This window comes from Ascaphus truei, chromosome 7, assembly GCF_040206685.1.
Source record: "Ascaphus truei isolate aAscTru1 chromosome 7, aAscTru1.hap1, whole genome shotgun sequence".
In the NCBI taxonomy this organism is placed as follows: Eukaryota; Metazoa; Chordata; class Amphibia; order Anura; family Ascaphidae; genus Ascaphus; species Ascaphus truei.
Window position 1 is genome coordinate 97,212,198 of NC_134489.1, and position 18,065 is coordinate 97,230,262.

General features: G+C 44.4%; 1 protein-coding gene across 3 annotated transcripts in view; it reads right to left on the minus strand.

Moving 5' to 3' along the window:
- The window catches only part of MGAT5 (alpha-1,6-mannosylglycoprotein 6-beta-N-acetylglucosaminyltransferase), a 211,532-nt gene that overhangs the window by 58,138 nt on the left and 135,329 nt on the right, over positions 1 to 18,065 (minus strand). For all 3 annotated transcript variants that reach the window (XM_075609542.1, XM_075609541.1, XM_075609540.1), the window contains exons 6-10: positions 12,872 to 12,943; positions 11,755 to 11,916; positions 7,215 to 7,384; positions 6,659 to 6,793; positions 375 to 508 (exon numbers count right to left, since the gene is read on the minus strand). In XM_075609542.1, coding sequence (XP_075465657.1) covers positions 375 to 508; positions 6,659 to 6,793; positions 7,215 to 7,384; positions 11,755 to 11,916; positions 12,872 to 12,943 — 673 coding nt within the window. The remainder of the gene's footprint in view (positions 1 to 374; positions 509 to 6,658; positions 6,794 to 7,214; positions 7,385 to 11,754; positions 11,917 to 12,871; positions 12,944 to 18,065) is intronic.

Genomic DNA, 18,065 nt, shown 5'->3' on the forward strand with positions numbered 1-18,065 from the left:
TTCGTTTTTTATCCCTATTAATTCTAGATTGAAACAGTGAAGTGTGTTCCATATTAAATAATATGTGCAAAAGCAGCTCCCCAATACCAGAGATAATTGTGATAGTAGAAGAAAAAGGTGGTTTAATACATTTGTCTTCACAACTGGCCACAGAAAAGGGGCACAGAAATATTTAGATATGTTTTTTTCTCCCCTTTATTTCCACAGGCAGCATTAGTGGAACGCAAAGTAAGTTGCAGGGCGATTACAGAAAGTGTTACAAGCTCAGTGCGACTGTGTAACAAAATCATCAGTTTGATTATGAAATCCCCCACTACATCCTGTGGTCTGCACAACTGAAAAAGAGTGGTATCTAACCAAACACGCATACTTACGAAACATTGTATAAAACTGTTGAGGGTTGAGGTTCCATTTTCCCCACGGAGTCTTATGTCCTTTAGACTGGGCGTAATGTGCATGATTAAACTCTGGTTCTGTGCCAAAGGAATCCAGAACACGCAGCATGCACCTTAATGCAACAACAACAAAAAAACAAGTGAGAAACAATGTTACACATTAAAAAGTCACTAATTATTTAGATTATTGTCTTTCTTCACCAGACAAGACTGGACACCAGATTTATATTATCACTGTGGCCTGTCCAGTCTTGCACTGCATATACTGTATCTCCACAAACATAAGCATACCTGCACTTTAAAACAAAAAAAAAGTATTTGGTGCAAAGACAATGGTGGAGAATTTAAGCCCAGACAAACATTGCCTAAAATAAAAGACAAACCTTCAAAAAAGTATCAGGAAGTTAAAACAGAGTAGGCCGATTGTCATCTGTTTGCTTTTTAGAATTTCTTCTTGAAAATGAAGGAATGCGCCTGTCATTACAATACCGCAAAATATGAGGACGAGCACCTTATTTATCAGAAATCGCTATTTTGACCAGATGTACACAAGCATCTAGACCAGAGGCGGACAACTCCCGTCCTCAGGGGCCACCAACAGGTCAGGTTATAAGGATATCCCTGCTTCAGCACAGGTGGTTCAGTCTTCGACTGTGCTAAATGTATGTATCTATGCCTTTATTTATATAACGCCATTAGTGTACAGTACATAGCGCTTCACAGAAGTAATAGGCTGGGGCCATGGTGCCGCAGACCGCGCAGAGGCGTGCGTGGCCGTGACCCGCGTGAAGTGGTGCGTTTTGCGGCCAGTGGAGCAGCGCCGTGCCGCGGGATGGGGGGAGTGTTTAGGGGCATCACGGAGCTGGTTTGCCCTCATTGGGCGAACCGCTCGCGTGACTAGCCTGTCGCGCCAAGAAATTAGTACCAACTAATTTCTTGCGCAATGCGCGACCCCTCTCGCTTCACGCCTCCTTGCGGTCTGCGGCACCATGGCCCCAGCCATACACGTGACAATCATATAACTAACAAATAATACAAATAACAGCGCATGGGAATAAGTGCTTCAGACATAAAAGTAACATTAAGGAAGAGGAGTCCCTGCCCTGAGGAGCTTACAGTCTAATTGGTAGGTATGAAGAACGTACAGAGGCAGTAGGAGGGAATTCTGGTAAGTGCGTCTGCAGGGGGCCAAGCTTTATGTATCATGTGTCCAGTATTATCCACGGAGCTACTCATATGCTTCATTGAGGAAATGGGTTTTAAGGTGGGTCTTAAAGGTGGATAGAGAGGGTGCTAGTTGGATAGAAGTGAAGGGCATTCCAGAGGTGTGGTGCAGTCAGTGAGAAAGGTTTAAAGCGGGAGAGGGTTTTAGATACAAAAGGGGTAGGGAGAAGATATCCTTGAGCAGAATGCTCGGGATGGTGCATAGTGAGAAATTAGGGCTGAGATGTAAGGAGGGGCAGAAGAGTGTAAAGCTTTAAAAGTGAGGAGGAGAATTGAGTGAGAGATGAGGGATTTGATAGGAAGCCTGGAGAGCGATTTCAGCAGGGGAGACGCTGAGACAGATTTAGGAAAGAGTAGAGTGATTCTGGCAGCAGCATTCAGGATAGATTGTAGGGGAGACAGGTGAGAGGCAGGAAGACCGGACAGCAGGAGGTTACAGAAATCGAGACGGGAGAGAATGAGGGCCTGAGTCAGAGTTTTAGCAGTCGAGCAACAGAGGAAAGGGCGTATCTTTGTAATATTGCGGAGGAAAAAGCAACAGGTTTTAGATAAGTGTAACCCTTTTTCTGAACCCTCCCAAAGGAACTACTGGTCACTGTACAACACCTGCGGCTCCAGGAGATCTGAGCCTCCGCTAGCTGGGAGCCTGGGGTAACACTTATAGCGCAGCGCCTCGACTTACCCAGGATCCCCGTGATGTGAGATTCCATTGGGCAAGAAATACATACACACGTGATGCAACCAACTTTACTGTAATAATGATAATGCACGGCAACCTTATCACTCTATAATGCAATGTAGCAATAACACACACGCAGCATATCCTAATGCATAACCTTAGCAGCAATGCCTAACACCCTAATAACTGGTACCGTCCCTATAACGGTAGTGGCTCAGCCAAGCTCCTAATGAGTACTGTCTCAGTCCCGCTACCGCGTGCTCCACACCGTGTCCGTGTACGGTAATGTTGGTATCGGCTCAGTTCTTTAGCCACTCGCTCAGTGTTCCTAAAGAGTTTAGCCTAAGGCGGGATCAGCGCCTGTTGACCGGTGTTGGTGCACTTGATGTTACAATATACCTTCCGGTCACGGCGGTGACCGGTACCTCTTCGCAAAGGGTCAGATGAATCAGCGGTCTGCCTCCTGGGCCTCAATGTCCAGCCGTCTGGTCCCAAATGACTCACCAGCAAAACCTGCTCCGCACGCTTGTCCCTTTGTCCCTAGCTGTCTACACAGTAAAGGGTGATTCTCGCTACCACTATGGGCGTCCCTGCAGCACAGCAACCTTTGGTGACTTAGGGGATGCTCCTATGGGCCTACAGGGTAGCCTATCCTATGCAGGTGGGTCACTGACCCCCTGCACCCACTCTACCTCTCCCTTCACCTCCCGGATCCCCTCTGACTAACTCAACCTAACACCTGCAGCAAACACACTGCACTCACACTGTACTTGCAGCAACCGTGCTGCACACACACACTGTGCCTACTTGTCAGCGCACACAGCACTGACAGCCGTGACACTGACAAGACTACACACTCCACACACTGCTAAGGGCAGGGTCCCTAGCCTAGGGGCCGTCCCTCAGTACTTACCCTCTACCCTGGTGGGGATTGGGGCCTGCCTGGGATCTGGGGAATTACCTTACCTGGTGTAGGAGCCACTCGCTCCCTACACCCTTCCTTCCCCTTCCTGCTCCCAGCTCCAACTGCCGTTGCCTAAGCCCGCGAAATGTATCTCTTTCTGCTCTCCAAGTAACCTTGCGCTCCCATTGGCCGCTTGCAGACACCTGGGGGACTTGGCCCTAAGCCTCCTGGGAACTGTAGTCCCGCAGAGGCTGCAAATACATTGGGGCCGCGTGCGCGCTTGCCCTGCGCATGCGCGAGTCCCTAATGGCCGGCGCATGCTCCTAGCTGCTCCAGCGCATGCGCGAGCACGGCGCTTGCGCGAGCATCTGTAATGGCGGCCCCCACTAGCCGGGTGCGCCGCTGGGACTCTGAGCGCTCCCTGCTCCGGCCCCCACCCTCGCGAGCAGCCGGCGGGTCCGACGCTGGCTCCGGCGGCACCCGCGACCGCCCGGCATGGTACAGAGGGGGTCTTCGGGACCAAAATAAGACCGGGGCTACATAAGTTTTGAATGTGAGAGAAGAATGTGAGAGAAGAGTAGAGTGTGACCCCTAGGCAGCGTGCTTGGGCTACCTGGTGAATGATCGTACTTCCAACAGTAATGTGGAAGGATTAGGGCCAGGTTTGGGAAGAAGTATGAGGAGCTCTGTTTTTGCCATGTTAAGTTTAAGGCGGCGGAGGGCCATCCTGGATGATTTTACAGAGAGACATTCAGAAACTTTGGTCTGTACAGCAGGTGTAAGGCCAGGTGTTGCAAAGTAAATTTGAGTGTTGTCAGCATAGAGGTGATATTTAAAGATGTGATTAGGTCACCTAGAGAAAGTGTGTACATAGAACAGAGAAGAGGTCCCAGGAGAGAGCCTTGGGGTACCCCCACAGAGAGATCAATAGAGGTGTTAGCAGAAGAGACACTGAAAGTATGATAGGAGAGGTAAGAGGAGATCCAGGATAGAGCTTTGTTACTAATATCAAAAGTATGGAGAATGTGAAGGAGAAGAGGGTGGTCCACGGTGTCAAATGCTGCAGAGAGGTCGAGTAAAATAAGCAGAGTGTAATGACCTTTTCTTTGGCAGCATGGAGGTCATTAGTTATTTTAGTGAGGGCTGTTTCAGTCGAGTGAGCAGTGCGGAAGCCAGATTGTAGAGGGTCTAGAAGAGAATAGGTGTTGAGAAAGTGGAGCAAGCGAGAGAATAGAAGACGTTCAAGGAGTTTAGAAGTAAAAGGCAGGAGGGAGACAGGTCGATAGCTAGAAAGACAGGTAGGGTCAAGCTTGCTGTTTTTGATTAATGGTATAACTGTTGCATGTTTGAAGGAGCAGGGAAAGGTTCCAGAGTAGAGGGAGGAGTTAAAAATGTGTGTGAGCGCAGGGGTTATAGAAGGAGCAAGAGGTTTTAGGAGATGGGAGGGAATGGGGTCAAGAGGGCAAGTGGTAGAGGGAGAAGAGGAGATCAGCAGCATCACAACCTCCTCTGTGACATTGGAAAAGAGTCAAGGAAGGCAGGAGGAGAGTTGGGATGCGGTGGATATCCTTAAACCCCGGCCTGTTGGTGGCCCTGGAGGACAAGAGTTGGCCACCTCTGGTCTAGAGGAATAAAAAACTGGTAACTCATTTCACTATGTCCATACGTTAAAAAAACAGAATGAACTAGCACTCAGCCTGTGTAATATAATGCAGCTAGAGGTGCTATGATCCTGCATCCAAACCGCAAGATGCATACAACTACTGTATATAAAAACCAAACTGGATCACCGCCTAAAGAAAATAAACTTACATTTTGCTTTTGATCTCATCAAGTGTCTTCTTTAATGTATCACAAAAAAAAAACCTCAGCAATACAGAAAAAATCAGCACACACAGAGAAAGGGAATGTTAGCAGACACACACACTGTTATATATGCACAATTACAGCTACGTATCCAGGCCTGCTGGTCATTTCGTCAGCCATGTGCTCTATTGTGCGCCTATAACAGTGTGTGTCTGATAACATTTCCTCTGCCTTTGTGCTGATTTTTCTGTATTGCTGATTTTTTTGATACATTATAGCAGACACCTGGTGAGACCAAAATGTAAAACGCAAGTCCTTCATTTCCTTTTTGAGTGCCGATCCAGTTTGATTGTTTTTACTATGACTATACTTGGGGGGGGAAAACCCCCTTCACTTTTAAACAAATGTATTTCCTGATAGCCAAAACCGCAAAAGCAATTATACGAAAAAACACATTGTATGCCAAGATACAGGATCCTAAAGATGCCATTCCAGACAGCATTAGTGAATGTGTATATGGAAGGACATTCACTACCCAAGAATTTACAGACAGCAAGAGACACTTCAAGCACTTAACACTATCTGTATAATGCACATCACAGGACAAAAGATGTAAATAGTTTATGATGGAAGAAAAAGAGCAGTCAGAAGAAATACCCATTGAATAACACTACAGTGAAGTTGACAGCTCAGGTTATCTCCTCATTGTTGGTATTTTACGTTACCATTTGTCCCTGAAAGCATTCTGCCAGGCCAGAATTTATTCAACAATTACAAGAACCTTCCGTAGGATTAGGACGAATTTATACCACGGTAGAAACAATAGAAGTAAAAATAAATAAATACAAATGCTACCAATGGTTTTTTTCGGTGCTGCATTGTTTTGGATGTAGGACTTCGGTTGAAAATAAAGGGTGTTCTGAAAAACTTTTTAAAAAGACAGACACAATGCCAACCTGGCTTTTTCCAAATAATGTCAGATTTGTGCATTTTATTTAAGCTTGTAATGGCAAAATTGTGAACAAGCACTTTTTTGATGACTGAAATGACGACTCCACATGGGCAGCACACAATTAGGGATAAAAATACCTTTCTCCCTGCAAAAATGTTTTTTCAGTCTTACTACTTTTATTGTTTACTTAGGGAAACAAATTGGCTGTTTGAGGGAAAAGATACTGCCTGAAAACTAGATTGTATAACACTAGATTTTTATGTTTTCATTCGGCAATATTTTTCCACAGCCCCTTCTCTGAAAGTGGAACCAGGCACAGTTATAATTGTATAAACCGTATATGTTAGGGTAGTAGTACTATATTGTATGTCTTGATTTATATAGCGCCATTAATGTACATAGCGCTTCACAGTAGTAATACATGTGGTAATCAAATAAATAACAGATAATATATCAATATAATATACAATAATATTAAAAACAGTATGCCGGGTGTACAGCCGTTTTAACCGTTAGCAAAAGCTAATAAAATTACATTAAAATAAGTGTTGTACATCTATTCTATGTATTGGTTTGTAAACACAAGGCAATTTTCAAATGGAATCCCCCAAGGTAACTTGCAGCAGTGAGATACGTTTGTTTGTGAATAGAACATTCCATTTATAGACTCTTATAAGGAATCAAAGTATATTACTTACTGGTAATGAACCCAAGATGGACCAAGGGTTTTCTTGAACTGTGCAAGTCCCACAATATCAATGTATATAAGTTCAACCACTTTATCGCCCTGGGTGGGACAGCCAGACCTATTGCCCACCACTTTCTTCATTATCCTGACAAAAGGATCAAATAAGATAGCTTTAGTTACAGGAATGCATATACTGTATAGCACTGACAGCGGATTACAATAATAGCCCCATAAGAAACTGGTTTCACTGATTAAACTATTTTGTCTTAGGCCTCGGCCATGTTAAGTGCTTGTGGGCTTTCTACGCCTAAATGTTTTCTGATCGGGCCCTTTGGAGAACTTGTTGGAAGAGCCCTGGCATATACTGCGGACGCACCGAAAAGCCCGTGTTTTACAATACTGCATATTTAGCAGACGAAAAAAATAATAATCTATTTATCTGCTATTTAATGAATTACAAATTCTAATTTTTCCTTCTACAAATAACCCATTCATAGAGGTGTCAAATACTCCACAATCTCTCTTTCTGTGTGTGCCGGTTTAAAAATTGAAAGTAATCTCCTTACTCTTTCAGCTCAGCGATTGAGGCGGAAATCCTCACGTCATGGCCCAGTAAGTAAAGAGATGTCATCAAATCACTCCACTGGACTAATTCCCCAAGTGGGCCTCCGCTAAACGCATTTTCGGCAATCTTGAATCCGGATTCTTTTGTCAAAAGCCCCAGATGCACAAGGATCTGAAAAAGAAGGTCACAGGATATACATTTCCCAATGATGGCAATGGATTACCAATCCTTTTATTATTTATAAAGAGCACAATTGTGCACAGGCACATTCACCAACATGCGCTATACTGAAATCTGCTACTCATACTATGTACAGCAAATAATATCACTTGTGGTCACATTTACATCTCTCAGACAGGTCTACAACCCTGTCTTTCCCCATTATCTCTAGGCAAACGGTAGATGCCCCATGGCCCTTGGCTATGGTGGCCGCCTCCTTGCTGCCGCCCTCCTCCTTAATTGCAGCATCAAATGACGCCGCGGACGTCACCAACGTGACGTCGCACGGCGTCTCATTACCATGGTAATGCTGGTTACGTCCGCGGCGTCATTTCACGCTGCGATTCTGGAGAAGGAGGGACGCAGTAAGGCGGCGGCCGCCGCCTCGGCTCAGTGCCTTCCCATTACGCCCGATGGACCCGAGAGCGCAGCAAATGTATATGGGGGCCCAACATATTTCCCGCTTCCCAAATTTTGTCATCCTATGCCCGAGCCTAACGGGAAATCCGCCACTGCATACACTGCAAACAGGGATTCTGGGAAATGACATGCAAATGAGCACAGTGTTACCTTTTGCGTCTTATCCCTTTCAACATAGACCCCTATAAGCTTATGCCTGCTGCATTAAACAGCTTTTCAGCACTGCCTGGGGTTTCCTTTTACTTAAATTGAGTGCCGATCCAGTTTGTAAATGTATTTATTTTTTAATTATTATTACTAAAAATAATCAATTAATTGCCACTTTCGATGCCAACTCACCCAGCACTAGGGGTCTGTATAAGGAGTTAGAAGTCAGTTGGGTTTGTCGCCGTATAGGATTTATTTTGCATCACATTAATCATTGGCAACACTTCATCAACATGATCATTTCAACAACGGGTTACAAAAGTTTATTCTTATTTTTTTATGAGACACTAATTGGTTGTTTTTATTCTGTGTCTGATGTAACCAAAATATATGATCATATTGACCTTGCGCCCCAGCTCTGTTCTATCTTTATTCCACATTCCAACTGAAAAATATTACAGATAGCACAGGGACCTTTCAAAAGTATTGGTATACTAGAACAGGGAAGGCTCAACTCCAGTCCCCCCCCCCCCCCAACAGGGCAGGTCTTGTCCTCTGCTGTAGTGCACCCTATCCATCCCATCCTGGTCCCCAGACGCCCCTCTACGTGGGACTACTGTTCGTTTACACTTTATGTGTGAAATGCCTTTACTCGCTGTCTGCTTGTGAGTATAACCTTTGCAGAATTTCATAGGATTATCATTTTTGTGCTATACAGTACTGTACTATTTTTGTGATCGCTTTTACATGTGCATGGTGTCCCGCTCCCTTGTCACCTCTACCCACTAGGTCAGGTTTTAAGACTTGGTCACCTGTGGCTGCAACAGGGATATCCTTAAACCCTGAGCTGCTGCGGGGTCTTGAGGACCGGGGATGAGCATCCCCTGCACAGGTGCCGTAAGCTCTTCTGCATCTAGACATCAGCAGTCCTGAGCTAAAGCAAACTACAAGAACGGCAGCAAGGATTTATAAAATATTCATTGTGCGCGCAGTCGCCCAGCTCCGTTCCACAGCGGTGGATGACGTCAGATTGTAGTTGGGACCGTGCTTTATGAATTGCGCATTCGTCGCAGTGTTAGCTCAGTTGCGATAGTGTCAGTCTCTCTGCCTTAGATTGGCATAATAGATTTTACATCTCTGTTAAACTCATGGAATCTTTTGAAAATCAGTATTGGTTGAGCTGAAGTAGAGAGAAGAACTCTGGAAAGCTTGTCCTAAAATATCAATTATTAGTTCAAATAAATGATTTTTTATTTTTTTTTAAAGGTAATCGCCTAATACTGACAGTGCTTTAAAAATGTATTGAGGACTTTAAACCATGGAAAGTTCACAATGGATTTAGGCATCGCTAAAACCAAGTTTTTTTTTTCTTCAAAATTACAACAGAGATGATATTAAAAAGGAAAAAGCATAATTTCACAGCCCAAATAGCAGGGACTCGCGATGCATGGTCAGTCAAGTGTGAAGGTCATTTCCTTTTAGACAAATGCTTCACGAAACAAAAAGAAGATTTCACGCCATTGCCAGAGAATAATTACACGCAGAAGCAATGGCATTGCGCAAGATGAAATTGGGTGGGGAAAGCGGGCTTTAGCAGTCCCAACATGCTCGTACATTTTGAGCATGTGTCGGTGGCGACAGAACGCAATAGACGCAGAAATATGCGCGGCTTCCTCTTTCCTTCTTCAGCTTATAACCGACTTTCAGTAGAGTTCAGGGTGTGTAATAAGCGGCACTTTCAGGTGCAGTTCCACCTTGCAACATAAGGGAGCAGCACTGAGGTGAAAGTACTTAGCCATGCTGATCGCTTATCTACAGTTTGTAGCGCTTAGTTGTTTCCTACATACACTTAAGTGCAGTATATATGCATGTTATGCTTTCACTGTAAACCAACTGCTGTCGGCCATTCTAAATCAAATTCATGACCAAGTCAAAATTATAATCTATTTAGCTATTTTCTGGGGGCCCAGAACAAGATCTGACAGGCCCCCCGTGACGGCGGTCTTGCAAGCCCCCCCCATTTCATACCTCGCAAGCCCCCTCCTCGTCTCACTCTTGCCCCCTCTCTTCCACTCACTCTGTCCCCCACTACCTCACTTAACCCCACTACCATTTCCTCAATCCCCCCTCCTCACTCCCACGACCTCACTCTTCCCCCTTCACACAACCCCACACACACTAATTACTCCCCCCCCCCGTACATACAGAAAAAAAATACATACAAAGCCCCCTTCAACAATACATACAAACCCTCCGTCCCAACCACCCCAAATAGATACACCCCCGCTCCCAAAAAATAAACACCGCCCCCCCAGATACATACACAAGACACTTCCTTTGGGGACGGTCTCAGACCTCTGGTTCCCCCGACTATCCCCCAGCTGCTGCGGACCTCCTGCCGGGCTTCCCACTCTCCCGCACCAAGCTCTCATGCCATTGCGTGTCGACGTCAGAGGCCCTGTACGGGACAGTGAGGGAGGCCCGCAGCTTGGAAGAGACGGGGGGCCTGGCGGCTGGATAAAACAGTCCTTTGCCCAACTGCTGGAGCTCTCACTGCCGTCGGGCCCCGGCCCCCCCCCCCCCCTAGCAGCAGGCGCCCCTCACTGTCCCTCGCCGAGCTTCTCTCATATGCAGGTGAGCCAACATCAGAGAGGCCCGGCGAGCACCAGAGTCAGAGAGAGGCAGAGAGTGTGGGGGAGAGACAGGCAGTCCCGCAGCTGGGGAGAGACGAGTCCGGCAGCACTGAGAGGACCGACAGCTGGGCAAAGAAGTTGGGCTCGAGCTCTGGCCGGCCCAACTTCCAGCACCGGCTGGCTGGGCCCCCCACAGCCACCCTGCCCGGGGCACTTGACCCGGCTCTCCCCCCCCCCCCTAATAAGACAGAACAAATGCGGCTTTCATTAACAGTGAGTTGCTGTAGGGAAGGGAAAAGCTGGCTGCGATCTTGTGAGACAAATTCACAATCCATGCTTTAGTTTGCGCAGCCGTTTTCACAGCCCTAAAAAACAAAAATGGTAAAATAGAAAGAGAACGGATAGGCCAAAATGTAAGAAAATTACTTTAATGTGAACATTCACATGGAACATTGGAAACCACAACAATCTTCTTTGCTTCACTTAGGTATAGGATAGAAATATGCAGCTGTAAACCCATACCTCTTAGGCCGAGCTCATGGTGGCGGCGCGGGCTACCGTGCGTGCCACTGCGCGTACTCCTGCAGCCCCAGCGATGTATGCAATAGGCTGCAGGAGATTGGGGAGGTGATCGGGGGCGTGACGAATGCTTCACGGAGCTGGTTCATCCTCATTGGCTGAGCCAGCTCACGTGACGCGGACGTCACTCGACTGCAGCCCGAAATCACAAATTTACTTGTCGGGCCAAAATGTACCAGCATCGACGCGCAACAGCGCCGCTAGGGGCAGCGGGCACTTGAGGAACTACAATAGGAAATCAGGTAAGACTCCCGGAAGTGCATGTGCACACATAGCGACGACGCCACCATGAGCGCGGCCTTACATGTACATGTGGTGCTATGTGGCAGCGCCTCAACAGTTTCAATATTTAATTTCTGTTGAAGGATAAATTAATTAGATGTGCATGCGAGATCCCTTCTTAGACACCCTAAATTACAAACTAGTTCAACAGTTTGTATTCTACAAGCTCAGTTTTCGGAAACGTGCATAATTTAACGTGCCAACAGCCCTCTCCCCAAACAAATTAGACAAAGCACCAATGGAAAAAAAAATCCAACATACCTTTTTTCTCTTTCTCTTTTCAAGATTTTGCTTCTCTGCAAGTGACTTGATCGCTTCGATCCAGGTATCATCCATCCGCTTAATTCTCAAAGTCATCCACCGGAATTCATCGTGCCTCGACATCACTTTGTAGAGATGTTCAAAATCAGTGCGGATTTCAGCCTGAAACCAGTTTGTAAGAAAATCACCATAATGCATTTAATTATCAGTTATGATAAACAGAATGCCGTCCTCTTTATTTAAAGATAGACCAAGTAGCACTTAAAAAAGTGGGTCTTAATATATGCTGCCGTTATTGAAAACAAATTACCTAAACTGCCGATCGATTGGCAAAGATTCTGCTCCCAGGGTTCACTAAATGGCTGCCTTTCAGTTTCAAATCAATCCTTCAGTCAGTAACTGAGCAGCTGCAATGTATCCTCAAATTACTAAGGTAACATTCTTAGTTTGCTGCTCAAACTGCTGGGAATATCAGCAACAAATGATCACAAACAGAAACGTGTTGCAAAAACGTTGCACTGCTGGGGAAGTGTGCGGATGCTGAAACCTGCTATAGAAATCAAAGGATGCTCTGTATATTAACTCATTGAAAATTGTATTCATTACAAAAATATTTACTACATTATTATTTTTATCTAGTACTGCAGAACTGATTAAAAAAAAAAAAAAAAACACATGTAGGATATTGCATGGATTGCTCCTTTAATCTACAGCTTTCCCAATCCAAAGAGAAAAAACTGCAAGACAAAAATGAAGGACGATATTCAATGAAAATTATAGACATAATTCATGGCAAATTCAATGGGATCAACTATGTGCAAAGAACATTTGCAGGGGAGCTGGATTTGTATTTCCACATACCTTACTATTTACTTACTTTTTGGTATTGTTATATCATTTTGTGGGCAAACTAAATGGTAAAACTAAAATCTCAGCTTTGCACGCTGTTGAATGTATGGTCGGGAGAATGCCAATTCTAAAATCGAGGATTCCACACCATTTTGAGATGTTCCAGCACAGCTAACATGGGGGAAACGATTGCAATATAATGCATAGCTGGAGTAATACTACATGGTTGTGCAAAGGCATATGCTATGAAGGCTACCGTTTAGTTTACCATAGTCCTTTTATCTGCTTCATCATTGGGATTAATGGCTCTCCACGGTAGCCGAGGGCACCAGCTTTCAACCTGAAACACAATAGGATTTCTTAATAGCGAATAGCAAGCACTTTAACCAGTCTACCGAGGGGTCGCGGCAAGCTAAGAGACAGACACACTCTTACTCCCTTCACGGCCAGCAACACAGGCAGTGAGTGAGAAGTTCAGGAAGCATACATTCAGAGACTGTTCCAAACACAAAGTGATTAAATATAAGTTTTGTAGCAGTTTAAAGGGGACAATTTACAAGGACTTCCTACAGTAATTATGCACATAGTGCATTTACTTAGTTGAAAGAAATCAATGCCTATTTTAACCATTTTTGTGCTGTAATGGTGTAACGTGTTGCAAGACTTGGAGCTTAAAGCCAAGGCCCCACGGCACGCGCCTCTGCACGCCCACTTTGCAATGAGCCAGTAAGCGAGGAGGCACCGGGGACTGATATTGAGAAGGCAACGGGCTGTTGAGAGGAGCGCACGTGGCGGCGGGGACCTACCCTAAAGCTGCAGTCCAAGCTGTGTTTCTCTCTCCCCCCCCCTTCCTTCCTTTTAATATGTGCATCAATACAATCCACACAATGATAAGTAATTAGCTATGTTGCCGATCTGTCAGGCAAAGATTTGGCTCGGGGGTTCACTAAATGGCTATCAGTGCAGCAAAAAAGCACCAAAGTTGCAAAGTTCAGTGGGGAAAATCATACGACCAGGGAGTCACTAGATACAATTGGGGCACTGCTAGAGAGGGCAGGGGTCCCAAAAAAGAGTGTGCCAGATCCTGTTTCAGAAGAGGAAGGGGACGTAACTGTGTAAATGGTGGCTATAGAAAAAAAAGATGCTTGTTACATAATACATTAAAAATGTCATTCAGAATTGTTTAAAAAAAAAAAAAATCCTACAAGTATTTTCTCCTAGTACAGAACTAATTTAGTTAATTATTTTTTTAAAACACACATACAGTAGAATACTGCTTGGTCTGCAGCTTTAAATGGGCCAGATGCTATGAGGGTTTGGGGCCCTGATACATGCTTGCTATGGGCCCCAAAATTCTCAGCATTACCTCTGCACTAACTGCCACAAAATACATTTGCCCCGCCAGTCATCTTTATTATATTAGAACCTGGGACACTTTTAGCCAAGTAAAACATCTGATATGTAGCTTTAGTTTGTTCATAAACTACATTATGTGATCACAATGCAGATTGGGTCAGAACTTGGGTGTCACAGAAGCTGCCACAGATACATCAAAACATACAGATCTATAATCACTTATTTTCTTCAAAAGAGAACTTTTTTTTTTTTTTTTACATTTCGATGTTAACAATTAAGCCCATGGAGAAGTGATCGTATCCCAAGGCCTTTGGGAAATAATTTGTTACAAAAAGTTTGTGTGTGTGAAGTCATGTGTCCTTGAATCAACTGAAGCATTTCATATTTGAAAGGAAACTGAAGCTCCGGATGAAGACTGCTCCGTGCATGTTTTAATTATGAAAGCCAATTTAGAAAAAGTTCCCATGACAGGCTACAAAGGGTATTTCTACTTTAAACTCCGTAGGCCCTCAATATGCCTCTTTTATTCTGTAAATATATATTTCTTGCTTGGCTTTGCCTTTAAAGCACCATATGTTATGTGATGCCTGCATCGCAGGATATTTTAAAATAGGGAAGATGAACAGCTGTTTAAAAAAAAAAAACTAGCCTCTGAAGTGGGAGTGTGATACAGCACCCTTGTGTGACTTTGTACAAGCCATCATTGCACCCTAGGTCTCGTGTTACCAATTACATTTTCAATTTACTGCAGGTACTGTTCTGGTCAACAATGTACAGGGATGCCATATATGATGTTTTATACACAAATACAAACTGCGTTGAGTAAGATCATGTAACAAGTCCAGCACAATTTCCAATGCAGGAGGAACAGGAACAAAGTCTGCAACAAAAATGTGCTGCATAAAAACCAAGGCAGACCATATCTAAAAATAAGGACAGTCCTAAAAGAGAAATCCATTATTTGATTTATAGGTGAGAACACAGTCAGTCATATTAATATTCTTCGTGACTCACTGGGGTATACATATTAACACACAAACACTGGTTTTGACGCACTGCACCATTTTGTGCTCCAAGCTGTGTAACATGTAACAAGATCGTTATTCCTGTTTCTTAGATCTGGCACAGATTTCAAATGCCACCTCGGAGCTGGGGGGAATTTTTGTTAATTCAAAGAAGGGACATCAGGGTCCTCTGGTCCTTCTTACAAAGACGCTTTGGCATAAGGGTTTAACTAAATGACCTTACTCACGAGAATATTGAAGTATTTTACTATGTATTTTTGTCACATTGGATGTAGCATTGGGCATTCCTGTCTTTTGTTGTATCCTTCTCACAAAGAAGCTCATAAGACCACTGAAACGGCTGAGAGAGTTCTGCACCAGCCCGTGGGCTGTTTTTGAGGATTGAACAGGGGGGGGGGGGAATTAAGAAACTGGTTGGCTTTCTCCGTTTTTCCCACCTTCTTTAATTTGGTGCTCTGGATTCCACTGTGTCTGACAATGACACGACACACGCAGCCATCTCATCCATCCTCACCCTTGTGTTTGCTTCTTTAAAGCTCCTGCAACCAGCAGGACACGCTATCTGCTTGTTATTTTTCCCATTTTTACACGGCCGCTTCCAGACAGAGCTCTCTGGCCTCAGCACGATGCCTGTCTTCAGATGGCTAATATGCTCGCTGGAGAAATAGCTTTAAAGCAGTAGTTCCTGTTGGGAATACCTCTGCCCCCATCAAAATGAACATGCAGCAGTAGGACTTTTTACGGCAGAGCTCTGCAACTAGTTTTCCAAAAGGAGCCGAAGAGGAACAAATATTACGAGTAGGAGGGTCAGGCCACAAAAGCTTTGGAATGTAATTTAATGTACATTTAAGAAGATGTAAAAATGTCATGCTTACATTGTGCAAACATTTATATTATTTGTATCATATATTTATATTAACCATGTGCAGAAGTGAGCTTCAATATGGAAAACTGTACGCGCTAATTTAATTGCAGTTAAGTGCAGACAATCCCAGAGCAACCTCAAGACCCTCTGCAGGCTGGATATCGACAAGCGGACGCAAGTTATTAAAGAGCCCTGTTTTACGGCGTATAATCACACACCTCAAAGCCTCTCGATAAAAGAAAAGAAAAAAATCAATCTCTACATGGCAAATCTTTCCAATTTCCATCCAGCCTCCGTCTCAAACTTTTCCTTATACTGGAGCAATACTGATCACTGCACAATTGGTTAATCAGTATAATTTGTACATACATGTATCATAATATTTATATTAGACCTCAATCTATAAATCAGCCTCCATCAATGAAATAAGAAAAATGGAGAGAAAGGGAGCACTACTTGTGGAACAACCAGAAAAAAAACACAGAGTGCTTTCCCAGAAAAATAAAGCTATTTATTAGGCCATGTATAAGAAAAACGGAGGTATCTCCCAACCTACGCGTTTCACCCCGTGGCGCTTTATCAAGGCATGATAATGAATGAAATGTTGGCCGCAATATTAATGCCAGGAGCTGCTTGAAGTGTGTGTCTAAGGGCTTCAAGGACTACTAAAGGTATCTAGGGACCACCAACGTTTGTTGAAACTTGTAGTGGCTTAGAGCAGGGGTTCAGATAGACCTACTGTTGTCAGATAGACCTACTGTTGTTCAGAGCTCAGATAGACCTACTGTTGGGAAGATGCGTTTCATGCTTAAATAAACACAACCAACCTGCAAGTTACCTTTATGTTGTGACTAATTGTTTCTTTATTCTGATGGAGCTATGGTGGGCTAGAAAGTACAAACATCGTCAGTGTTACCAAGTACACCGCAGAATATTCATTTTGAGAGAAAAGATTATTTAACTTGGCTGCCGTTACTATATCTTGTTGACTACAACCTAGCGAAAAAGAACAAGTCTAAAAATTCCATTTGCCGTTCATTTAAAAAAGGCTAAACACACAGCTGTGTACATGGGGGAGGGAGTGGGCGACTGAAATCTAGTAATGTTTGCAGAGGAAAGCGCAAACACGGTAAGTAAATAAGCACAAAAACAAGCTTCACGGCACAAAGTATCCCCCCCAAAAAAAGAAGAAGAACAGTAGGTTACTGGTACTGTGTGACAAACACAGAATACTTCATCGGAAAGAATCACCATTGTTTTTTTTGGAGTCTGAATTTCCCCCTGGCATTGCTCAGCGAGAAATTGGCGCGTCTCCAGAATCTGATAGATTGGCATATCTCCACACACAGGAAAAATCCAAAACCAAACAGATTCCGAAGTAAACATATCTGCACTGATGTTATTCCCTTGAGCTTGCAACACACACACACAAGTTAATTTCAATTATACACTAAAGGTTTAAAGCCATGTGAAATCCAGCTTTATGATTAGTCTAGATTCTAGGTGTTTGTGGCATAGGACTACACCCCCCAATAATCTGACTTTAATAATCAGTCACATTAATTAACCTTGCCTCTCTCTACGAGGCAAAGTGGCTCATTAAACCACAAGTGTTTTTATTCTCGTTACTCGAAATTTGTGAATTTGCAATTTTATGTTCCGACCGTCAAATGCAAAACGGATTCAGAGAAAACAGGGTTCCCCGTTTGTCAGGATTGGACCTCGGTCCCGCCCCCATGACGCATTGGGCGACGCCCCTCGCATGAGCGCCGCAATACTCCTGCTGGCACCGGACCTAGGCTCCGCCCCTGCACCACCTCTCGTGACGGAGGACGCTCCTGTCTCCAATACAAAGCGGCGGCGCATTTCCAGAAGCACGCAAGGGTTTAATTCAGTGAATTACTGCTCCCCTGCGATGCACTCCGCCCCTGCCCATCAGTGGACAACCCATGTCTGATTTCTCGTTACCCTGCAGCTTTGTGCTGCCATTACCATTGGCTGCCTGCCCTAAGTACCGAGCCAGTCATCCAACATACTGGCTGAGCATAACCTACTGTTAAGGCTACAAGCTGCTCGCTGCTGTGCAGTGCCGTTGCCTTGTTCTCTTCGTTGTGACCCCAGCTCATGCCCGGACCTCTGTTTTCTCGTAACCCTGGACCTCGGCTCTTTACTGGACTCCCGCTCTATCCTCGACCACGGATAATGACTACTCTTCT